General features: G+C 49.7%; 1 protein-coding gene across 1 annotated transcript in view; it reads left to right on the forward strand.

Annotated features, from left to right (window-relative positions):
• LOC133344260 (potassium voltage-gated channel subfamily KQT member 5-like) overlaps positions 1–12,160 on the forward strand; it is a 479,339-nt gene that overhangs the window by 421,476 nt on the left and 45,703 nt on the right. The window contains exons 5-6 of the mRNA XM_061554335.1: positions 3,404–3,532; positions 5,024–5,134. Of these exons, the coding sequence (XP_061410319.1) occupies positions 3,404–3,532; positions 5,024–5,134 (240 nt within the window). The remainder of the gene's footprint in view (positions 1–3,403; positions 3,533–5,023; positions 5,135–12,160) is intronic.

Below are 12,160 nucleotides of genomic sequence, written 5' to 3' on the forward strand. Positions count from 1 at the left end.
CGATTGCATCGCACACGGGGGCTTTGTGAGTCGTCACAAATTACTCAATTGGGACTGTAAACAGAAGCGATCATTGTCCCTCACTGGCAGAACTTGTGGCAACGAGAATATGCTGGTCGCACAAATTTTCAAAAGTCATTCCATTTATCGCGTGGGTAATTTTAGCTTTTTCATTATGAAAGTATCACACCCGAGATGATTTAAGCTGATCCATAACTCTGTAGCTCAAAGCCAAAAGCTATTATTTGGAATGACTAAATTATCCAATGCTACATTACACCTCGGAAATAATATAATTTATACGCACGCACACACACACACACTCATACATATATATATGACCTGCCTCATGAATAGCAATGAGCCCCGTGTTTATAAGTTTCTTAAAATAAGGGCAGGTGCGGTGAGAAACTGCCTTAAATTAGCGTCGCCTCTCCCCCTGCGGAGACATTCAAAGGCATCTTCACCGCGTCGCGTCGCACAGGCAGGTAGCGGGCGCCACGCTTGCTGCCATCTCCAAGGATGGCCGAATGCTGCTCGGCAGATCGTCGCTAACAGCTGTCACCGCGCCACGCACGTGCCGACGACTTGCGCCGAGCAATGCGCACGGTGCATTGTGACGGAGAGATGCAACGCGGCTTCAGGGGCGGTCGAGGGAGATGCTCGCTCCGGTGGCTGTCCCCGTCGTGATGTTCTGTGCCCCTTGTGCGGGGAGTAGCCCCGTGCACGCGTACCTGTGTACACGCGCACGTTTTGCAGATCTGGGCTGTAATCCGGTTGTCTAGATAATCGATGCCTCTACCGATTATCGGTTCCATTGCTCGAGTGCTCGGATCACACGAGAATATTGTAGTTAATTGTTTTTTTTTTACCCTTTTATCTGGCAACAAAACTGACACCTTTTTTTACAAGGAGTCATGTTTGCATTGACCACAATACCTGCGGTCGGAATGCAAGCAAAAAACACAACTCTGATCATGTATGCACTGTCCATGTATGCACTGTAAAAAATAGTGTCAGTTTTGTTGCCAGATAAAAGGGTAAAAAAAAACTATTATCATATTTTGATACTGGCAAAGGAGGTTCCAATGGCGAATATTGTAATTGTAAAGGAATATGTGAGCTCTGTTCCCACGTGTGCCGCTGGACGGGAGGTTCTTGGGCGGGGCTTGGTCGGTGTCATAATGTGCGTCGCGGCAGGTGTGGCTCGTGGGGGGTTGTCGCGCCTTCGGGAATCACGATGCAGGAGTGGCTACCATTTGTAATAGGACCCAAGCAATTGACCACACAAAGAGTGGTGATTAGAATTTTCATTAATTTAAACAACTTGATTTTATTAATTGTCCCAGCTCTGCATGTGCGTATCTATATATATAAAATCGTTCATGTCTGTCTGTCTGTGTGTGTGTGTGTGGACTTTGGCCCATACGCACTTTCATTGGACGGCGGTTGCCCCTGGCAACGGCTAGCCACGCCTTCGCCGCTTTCATTGGACCTGGCAACGGCTAGCCACGCCTTCGCCAAGGGCTGCAGTTTCATTGGACGGCGGTTGCCCCTGCCAACGGCTAGCCACGCCTTCGCCACTTTCATAAGCTCCGTATTTAATTAAATAATAGCCATTACACAGTATTGTTGGAGCGCTAGGGGGGGGGAAGGAACGCCACCCGTACCCTGCCTTTTCCAAGCCGACAATTTTAGGCGAGGCCGCAGGCTTTGCACGCTACTAGGCCTCGACACCCACCACGCCACTCTGAGGTAAATTCATCAAAGTTTTTCCTACTCTTCACTACACCCCCACCACAATGTGTGCTATTAATATTACTTTTAAACCCAACGCGCCAACAATCGATTACTTTAATGTTCACTGTACAAATACTCATTAAGCTGGGTCAGCGTACTGCCAGTCTATCATGTACACTGTAGCCTGCTTATTAAGCTCGGTGAGCGTACTGCCACTCTATCATGTACACTCTAGCCTGCTTATGAAGCTGAGTGCGTGTACTGGCAGTCTATAATGTGGACTCTTGCCTGGTTATTATAATCGATTCTTTATATGTTCTTTGTACAAACAGTCATTAAGCTGCTTGAGCGACCCCAGTTCGATTCCAACTCACGCCCACCACCGCTGACGATTATTTGAAACGGACCTGGCCCTCCCCTAGGTCCACTCAGCCTCAAAAGCGTAACTGCTGTCGTGTGTGAACATCGTCACTGGGGAGACAAAGGCGGCGGGGCATCGTGGATCCAAGTCCCGGGCGAAGCCGGGTCATGTGTATGTGTGTTTATGTGTATGTCTGTGTGTCTCTATGTATGTGTGTATGTATGTGTATGTATGTGTTTGTGTGTATGTGTGTGTGTATGTATGTGGGTTTTTTTTTATGTCTTTATGTGTATGTCTGCGTGTCTCTATGTATGTGTGTATGTACGTGTGTGCATGTGTTTGTGTGTATGTATGTGTGTGTCTATGTATGTGTGTGTATGTGTTTCTGTGTATGTATGTGTGTGTATGTATGTGTGTTACGTGTCTGTCTGTGTGTCTGCATGTATGTGTGTATTGTGTATGTGTTTGTGTGCATGTATGTGTGTGTTTGTGTGTATGTGTATGTCTGTGTGTTTGTATGTGTGTGTATGTGTGTGTATGTGTTTGTGTGTATGTGTGTGTATGTATGTGTGTGTATGTGTTTGTATGTGTTTGTGTGTTTACGCTCGCATTACACAAATGTGTTGCTGGTCTAAGGCGTTCCTCGCACAGCATTGCCGCTTTATTATTTCAGTCGTTTACTGCCTTACGCACCCTGAAAGTCGTGTGTGTCTGCAGCAAGCGCGTGTATGTGTACCTATGGACGCGCGCGCGTGTGTTGTGTAGGGGGAACGGTAGTGTAGTGCTTAGCGTGCTGTCTGTGTCTGTGTGTGTGTCTGTGTGTGTGTCTGTGTGTGTGCGTGTGTGGTGTGTGGGGAGCGGTAGTGTAGTGCTTAGCGTGCTGTCTGTGTGTCTGTGTGTGTGTGTGTCTGTCTGTGTCTGTCTGTGTGTGTCTGCGTGTGTCTGTGTGTGTGTCTGTGCGTGTGTGGTGTGTGAGGAGCGGTGGGTGTAGTGCTTAACGCTACGCTGCGCTACCAACCCGGCGAACCGAGTTCGATTCCCGCTCACGGCCACCACCGGTGACGATTATTTGAACCTCCCCTAGGTCGACTCAGCCTCAAACGAGTAACTGGTGTGGCGTATTAACATCGGCACTTGGGAGACAAAGGCGGCCGGGCGTGGTGGATCCAAGTCCCGGGCGAAGCCGGGTAGTACAGCTAGTATATATATACGAGGCTGCAGATCATTGGAAGAGCAGATAACAAGGTTATGGATTTCAATGTTTCGCCGTGGACTGTGTGTCTGTGTATTGTTTTCCCACAGGAGCTCATCACTGCCTGGTACATCGGCTTCCTGGCGCTCGTCTTCTCCTCCTTCCTGGTCTACCTGGCCGAGAAGGACGACAACAAAGACCAGTTCGCCACCTATGCCGACGCGCTGTGGTGGGGCACGGTACGGCGCTCCGCACGTGACGTCACCACCGCCACCACCATCCCTGGCCTACAGGGGTGGGGGCTTCTCGTGCTCGCGGATGGCGCAGTCATCGGTGACTCAAGCTGAGCCCATCGACTCGCTGCTGTTGAAATCCCGAATGAGTGGCATGGAAATGCAGAACACGGGATCTCAGTGGTGTCAGCTTTGGGCTCTGCTGATCCCTGATTCGCTCAGCCACTTCAGTAATTGATTCGACACGTGTGTCGTACTGCTCACACCACCTCGTGCCCTGTGCTCACTCACAGCTTCGCCCCAACAATCTATATGGTGAAAGAGATGTGACTGTATTCTTTGGTTTTTTCGGTAAAGTCACGTATAAAAATAAAATAATAAATTAAATAATAGCATACGACGTTTTGATTGCAACACAAGCAATCATCATCAGGTATAATGAAATAGCGACATAGAATATAACCAGAAAACTATAGACAGACATATAAGCAGACAGATATCACCAAGATACATAGAGAGAGCAACCCAGGTACAGAGAGAGGTGATCGTCTCTGTGGGGTGGCCTTAAATAGACAGAGGGGGGCGGAGGCAGAGAGAGGGAGGGGGTAGGGAAAACATTTACATGTCAATGAGTACGAAGGGAGGGGAGTAAGGTAAGCAGGCTTAGAGGGAGACAGAACACACTAAATTAAATAACCTAGCAAAGTATCGAAATGTTATGTAAAACGACACAGAGAGTCGGTCAACACACAATTAACGCATTGCCTGGTCGATTACGTATTTCACTCTCTGTGTCGTTTTACATAACATTTCGATACTTTGCTAGGTTATTTAATTTAGTGTGTTCTGTCTCCCTCTAAGCCTGCTTACCTTACTCCCCTCCCTTCGTACTCATTGACATGTAAATGTTTTCCCTACCCCCTCCCTCTCTCTGCCTCCGCCCCCCTCTGTCTATTTAAGGCCACCCCACAGAGACGATCACCTCTCTCTGTACCTGGGTTGCTCTCTCTATGTATCTTGGTGATATCTGTCTGCTTATATGTCTGTCTATAGTTTTCTGGTTATATTCTATGTCGCTATTTCATTATACCTGATGATGATTGCTTGTGTTGCAATCGAAACGTCGTATGCTATTATTTTATTTATTATTTTATTTTTATACGTGACTTTACCGAAAAAACCAAAGAATACTTCCTGCAGTCACGAAAGCTCCAAAATTAAGATGTGACTGTGTTGTCCAGTATATCGTATCTGCCCGAGTGACCATGCTTTTTTCCCCAACGCATAGAGTACCCAAAATCACCCACCAATATAACGAAGAGCGCTTGTGAACGCGTGAATTCACCAAACCCGAATGTGCAATGATCAGCCTCCTCCTCCTTCACTGTAACGGCAAAGTCTCATGCGTCGTTCAGCTCGCAGCCTCCGTGGCCCTCGGTGCGTCTTGGTGTAACACCCGTTCCCCTCGCCGCGTGCACATCACGATGGTTATTGCAGATCACCCTGACGACGATCGGCTACGGAGACAAGACCCCAAAAACGTGGCTGGGACGGATGCTGGCTGCCGGCTTCGCGCTGCTCGGGATCTCGTTCTTCGCCCTCCCTGCCGTGAGTGGTCGCAGACTGGTTCACGCTCGCTTGCTCGGGACACAGAGACAAAGATCCCCCCGTAGAGCCACAAGTGCTGTTAGCGAGCAGCACCTATGAAGGCCGGCACGGCACACGAAGGGGGGTGGGTGGTCAGCACCACGCCCGGCCGCATGTGTCTGCCCAGTGGCGATGTTTAAACACCGCACCAGGTACTTATTTGAGGCTAAGTCGACCTAGGGGAGGCCCTGGACCCGTTCAGATGATCTCAGTAGTGGTGGCTGTGAGCGGGAATCGAACTCAGGTACACATTGCCACATCTATCGTGCATCATCCTCATACTGTAACTCAGGGACGACGTTCATGACAGACGTTTGCCATCTCTCGCGTCTCTTGTGGGGGGCCCGGTCCAACTGCTCGCGCTGTGCGCCACGGTGGGCGAGATGTGAACTCCCTCGCATGGTAGGCAGGAAGTTGTGGGTTTGATCCCGACCCTGAAGATGCCTGAATATTTTGAGTTTGCGTGTCTCTTTCCCCGTGATCGCGTGTATTTTTCTCCGGGTCCTCCGGTTTTTCCCTCCACATTTAGAAACCTGCGTTTAGAGTGTTTGGCTGATGTACATTTCCACATGATAAGCCACTTCGTTGAGCTATCATTTGTGGCCAGTTCGCTATTGAAAAAGAGTCGTATAGCTCAGTGGGCCTTACCTGGGAATTTTTTTTTATGTTTTCAATTTAATAGTCCAACCAACCGACCCATTGCCATCCTCTTCCCCTCTGCCACGTTCTCTCGCAGAGTGAACTTCACCGTTGGTACAGCTGTGACCCTCTTAGGATGTTGTTCAACACACCCTCCGCTTTCCTTCTCACCCGACCTCTCGGTCATTACTGCTGCTCGTTGTTATTCTCTCTGGGCAAATCTTCACTCTTCGTGTCATCAAGCCGGCTCGCCCTCTCTCTCCATTCTTCTGTAACAACATTTACACACACACACGTGTGTAAAAGTCTATGCTGAACTTCTTTCGCACCGTGCGTAGCCAAGCGCGATAATCGATCTGAATTTTTTTTTTTTAAAAGCGTCTAGCTCTAACCGCACCTCAATATGCCACACACATGGCAAAGGGGAGGATGATCTGTATTATTTCATTTATTACCATATAAATTATTTAATTTATTATTTTATTCATGCAGCAAATCCTCGCTGAGTCTCACGACTCTCTTTCATGAGGGTACCGCCAAGCTTTTTGCAGTCGGGGGCGATGATAGCCATTTGAGTCTTTTGCATTTCAATATTTCAAATTGGACCACGACGCCGACACACCAATGGCGTAATCTTGAGGATGACATCACGGGACCTGTCACGTGTACGTAACTCCTTGGAAGCTGACGGCGCGTATAAGTATTTAAGGCTAATACGTCTGCAGCATTAACCAGGGACGCCGCTGGACGCGAACCTCCGCAACAAGCGGAGAGCGCGCTTCCCCTGAGGCCATGCCACCGTCCCTTCTGTTTCGTTCCTGCGCGTGGTGGCATCGGCCGTGTGTTCAGCAGCCAGATGCCAATGTCGAGGTCTGCTAAATCCAACGAGAGGGCTTCGGGAGCTAGAGTTTGTGTAGTTTTGCTGTCCCTCCTCCAGGTAAGGCCCACTGAGCTGGGAGCAGGAGCTAGCAGGCTCAGAGACAGGATGTGCAATGTTTGGGTCTCGAACGAGGAGCTGTTCATTCTGGACGTCCGCGTTGTTTTGTACTCTGTCCACTAGCAGCGTTCTTCCAGATCTGGATGAGATCCCAGAAGGGGCATTGGGGCTTGAATCGGCAGTGAGCTGCATTGTTGAGGTCTTGGTTAACGGGTAGGTGGTTGTCGTGGCAGGGAAAACGTGTAAATCGTGTGAACAATACCTTGCTGGTCTCATCAAGGAGCATAAACCATCAAGTCAACTCCGGTCATCGTCGCAGCAGCTTTTGACAGCCATCGAACAAAGAGGGTCACCGCATTGCGCGCTTTCAAATGCGCTTCTGCTGGGGCCGTCTGGAACGCTCTCCCGTCCGATATTAAGAAGCCACTGGAGCTATCTATATATATAAAATCGTGAATCTGTCTGTCTGTGTGTCGCCGGACCATACGCACTTTCATTGGACGGCGGTTGCCCCTGGCAACGGGTAGCGACGCCTTCGTCGCTTTCATTGGACGGCGGTTGCCCCTGCCAACGGCTAGCGACGCCTTCGGCGCGGGGTGGACGCCATTTTTAATTCCCCTTAAAAATAGGCGCACGCATTAACACGCGACTCTGACGTAAATTCATCACACTTTCACGTCTTCTTCACTCCCCTCCCACCCCAATGTGTTCAATTACTATTATAGGCTCCGTAGATAATAAAATAATAGCGATTAGACAGTATTATTGTAGCGCTGGGGGGGGGGGGGGGGAACGGCACCCGTACCCTGCCTCTGCCGGGTGGGCAATTTTGGCGAGGCCGGAGGCTCTGCACGCTACTAGGCCTCGACACCCACCACGCGACTCTGAGGTAAATTCATCAAAGCTTCACGTACTCTTCACTCCCCCCCCACCACAATGTGTGCAATTAATATTACTTTTAAACCCAACGCGCCAACAATCTATTCTTTAAATGTTGACTGTACAAATAGTCATTAAGCTGGGTGAGCGTACTGCCAGTCTATAATGTAGACTGTAGCCTGCTTATTAAGCTCGGTGAGCGTACTGCCACTCTATCATGTAGACTCTAGCCTGCTTATGAAGCTGAGTGGGTGTACTGGCAGTCTATAATGTAGACTGTAGACTGGTTATTATAATCGATTCTTTCAATGTTCTTTGTACAAATAGTCATTAAGCTGGTTGAGCGTACTGGCCGTCTATAATGTAGACTGTAGCCTGCTTATTCAGCTGGGTGGGTGTACTGCCAGTCTATCATGTAGACTGTAGCCTGGTTATTGAGTTAAGTTAGTCAATTTGTAACACGTACGCTTTCGCTAACATTATTCATAAACAACGTTAATGGGTTTAGATCGCCTTGGTTATTAATGTGTTGTCACCCTTATCCACCACCCAACATGGCCATTCAGTAAAAAAGTGTCACGTTCAGCGGTGAGGGAGGGAGAGCGGTGAGGGGGGGAGAGCGGTGAGGGAGAGCGGTGAGGGAGGGAGAGCGGTGAGGGAGGGAGAGCGGTGAGGGAGGGAGAGCGGTGAGGGAGGGAGAGCGGTGAGGGGGGGAGAGCGGTGAGGGGGGGAGAGCGGTGAGGGAGGGAGAGCGGTGAGGGAGGGAGAGCGGTGAGGGATGGACTCAGCCTCAAAACGAGTAACTGGTGTGGCGTATTAACATCGCCACTGGGGAGACAAAGGCGGCCGGGCGTGGTGGATACAAGTCCCGGGCGAAGGCGGGTAGTACAGCTAGTGCACTTTTAAATCTAAACTGAAAACGAATTTCTTTAGAAGCGTTTTTTATGTTTAGTTTGCTGTCCTTCCCCCGCACCTCCGATCAGCACGGTAGGCTACGTACGGTGTGAAAGAAGTTCAACGTACGTATTTACAAACTCGCTTGCGGTTTGTATCTCTCCGCGGATATTTGGTCTCTACTGCGCTTGAGAGAGGCACTTGTCCTCCCCATGAGCTCGGCACCAAGCCCCACGCAATACAAAGTACGAAGCAAATTTGCATGTATACGCGTACACATGCACAATTACCGGATCAGGAATGATTTATTACACAATTAAAAAAAAGGCTACAATAGTGTAAATTGCGAGAGGCACTAAACTGTGCTTGCATTAATCCACGCGTGAAGACCCATTCTGTATTTGTGCCTTTTATTTACTACCAGGTCGGGGTGACACAATCGTTAAACACGAAACACGTAAATTAAACTTCGAGCATTTGCTTGTTCTTTTGTTTTCATTCGTAGAAGAATGTGGATTGGTCTGTGTGCAGTGTCAAAGACTTAGACAAAGTCCCCCCGTAGAGCGTTATCAGACTTTAAGGGCAAGTGCTGTTAGCGAGCCACGGGATGGGTGGCCACCACCACGCCCGGCCGCCTTTGTCTCCCGAGTGCCGATATTTACACACCGTCCCAGGTACTCATTTGAGGCTGAGTCGACCTTGGTGAGGCCCAGGACCGGTTCAAATATTCTCCAATGTGATTGATCGTGAGCGGCGATCAAATTCGAGTTTGTAGCGCAGCGTAGCGCTAACCGCTGCGCCACCGCTCCCACCTGTGTGGAGTGGGAGTGCGTGTGTGTGCGTGTGCAGTGGGTGTGCATGTGTGTGTGCGTATGTAGTGGGAATGTGTGTGTGTGTGTGCGTATGTAGTGGGAATGTGTGTGTGTGTGGCGTGCGTATGCAGTGGGAGTGCGTGTGTGTGTGCGTGTGCAGTGGGAGTGCGTGTGTGTGTGCATATGCAGTGGGAGTCCGTGTGTGTGTGTATATGCAGTGGGAGTACGTGTGTGCGTGTGCAGTGGGAGTGCGTGTGTGTGTATATGCAGTGGGTGTGCGTGTGTGTGCGTATGCAGTGTGAGTGCGTGTGTGTGTTCGTGTGCAGTGGGAGTGCGTGTGTGTGCGCATGCAGTGTGAGTGTGTGTATGTGCGTATGCAGTGGGAGTGCGTGTGTGTGTGCGTATGCAGTGTGAGTCCGTGTGTGTGCATATGCAGTGGGAGTGCGTGTGTGGGTGCGTATGCAGTGTGAGTGCGTGTGTGTGTGCATATGCAGTGGGAGTGCGTGTGTGTGTGCGTATGCAGTGGGAGTGCGTGTGTGTGTACGTATGCAGTGTGAGTGCGTGTGTGTGTGTGCTGTGGGAATGTGTGTGTGCGTGTGCAGTGGGAGTGCGTGTGTGTGCGAGATATCCATGAGATGTACACGTGCGTGTATGTCTCATGGACATGTCCACCATATGAGTCGCGGTGAGTTCAATGTTAAGCTGTCAAGTGTAGGAATTAAATAAAGAAAACCCGCAAGGACAGTGATCCTTTGTGAGTATTCATTTCTCTGAGATTCATACAGGTGTGTCCTTTTGGAGGATTTGCCTGCTGATATGTCACCGTTTGTGTGTGTGTGGGTGTATATCTGTGTGTTGATACACGTGTGCATGGGTGGATATGCACGTAATTACGCAAGCAAGCATGTGCATGTGTGTACTTGTATATCTTGGTAGCGTAGCAGCAAGCACGCTGCGCTACGAACCCGGTGACCCGAGTTAAATTCCCGCTCATGGCCAACACCAGTGACGATTAATTATCTGAACCGGTCCTGGGCCTCCCCATAGGACAACTCAGTGGCAATTGAGTACCTCAAATATTGGAGGAAGTAGCCACTCCCTGTGAGTGGCTGCCTGATGGGCCGTCTGTTGAGGAAGTATGAAAAGCGATGCAGAGTCTTAGACCAGGAAAGAGTACTGGGCAGACATGATCTCCCAAGCGAACTGCTGGTGGTGACTTTGCGCAGGCTGCCCTACCAAGGTATCTCCCTCCTTATTGTCAGGCCACTAAAAGTCCTGGCAAGGATTATTCAACATCGCCCCCTTGCCAGGCAAGCCCCAATATGGTTTCAGAACGGGTCAGTCCTGCACAGACACCATGTTTTTATTGGCTTGGTCAAGGCCTATACTATCATCAATAGGCCAGGGATGTGGACTATCCTTCGTGCTGTCATAGTCCCTGAGCCTCTACTCACAGTCTTGAAGGACCTTTATGATGGTGAGCAGGTGGTGGTAGAGCCGGTTGGCCAGGAGTTCGAGCCATTCCCGGTTCACCCTGGGGTGCGACAGGGATGTCCTCTGGTTCCTACATTATTGAACATATGCTTTACTTTGTAGTGCAATACGATTTTCATGGCTATGCCAGAGGAATTTTCATCTGGGACAGATACAATGGGGGGCTAGTCTATTCCCAGTTGCAGTCATGATCTGGTAATTATTGCTCACTCTAAGAATGAGTTGGAGACTTTCTGAGCTTAGGATGTGCCACACAAAAAATAAAGCACCTGTCCTAGTAATTTGTATCATCAAACACTCCTCCCCCTCAACTCCCCATGCGTGATGGGGCGGTTGTAGAGAGAGTGTAGGAGTTCCGATACCTGGGTGGTATGCTTTTAACTCATTCTGGTTTGGCAGCAGAGGTCTCAACTCTGAATCAGTCGAGTGGCATTATTATATTTTCATCGGCTGCATAACGCTATGTGGAAGCTACCTGGCCTATAGCTCCATTCGAAGCTCCGTGTCTTCTCAGCCACATTTATGGCTTCCCTTTTCTATATTTGCATAACCTGGACCCTACGATCCATCCTAGACTTAACCAGGTTGGATTTGTGTGAGGAAGCGAAGTAATCCATTAAAGGATCTCGAGGCTGTGTTGGCTGGGTCATATAGCCTGCATGCCCAGCCACCGCATGCACAAGCAGCTCCTGTTTGATCGGTTAGAGAGGGCTAATCAGGCACGGTATGGGCTAGATACGAGATTAGATAATGTGCAATAGGAGGATGTGGAGTTGAGTGGATTTTCTGATGACTGGTACCAGCAGTGTCATGATTGACCTATGTGGAGGAGGCTCGTGAAGGTTGTTAATGGCCGTTTGAAAGCAGTCACTCTTTAAAAACAACAGAGGGCAAAGGAGCGATGCTCACAACAAAAAGGGATGCTCACAACTCATCAAATTGGCACAGTCGGGAGAACAGGTGGTGCCTCAGCCAGTCATCTCAGTCATTCAACCCAAGACACCTGGGTTTGTCCAGTGACCTACTGTCAACGAGCCTTCGACACTTACGCTGCCGCAAATTGCACCTGGCCTTGCACAAGCGCCGCGGTGACGTCACTGCCACTTGGTGGCGAAAACCAGCTATTTTGTTGTTTACTTGTGTTTCTGTGAGCGTGTGATGAGCATGCGTGAGCGTGTGATGAGCATGTGTGAGCATGCGTATGCATGCAGGGTGGGGAGTGGTAGTGCTGCGGTGAGCGCACTGCCCTACGAACCCAGCGACCCGGGTTCGATTCACGCCCACGGCCAACACCACAGTGACGATTATCTGAACCGGTCCTGGTCCTCCTCT

Source organism: Lethenteron reissneri, chromosome 19 (genome assembly GCF_015708825.2).
Source record: "Lethenteron reissneri isolate LAM-NWPU_2019-01 chromosome 19, ASM1570882v1, whole genome shotgun sequence".
NCBI classification, from domain to species: domain Eukaryota; kingdom Metazoa; phylum Chordata; class Hyperoartia; order Petromyzontiformes; family Petromyzontidae; genus Lethenteron; species Lethenteron reissneri.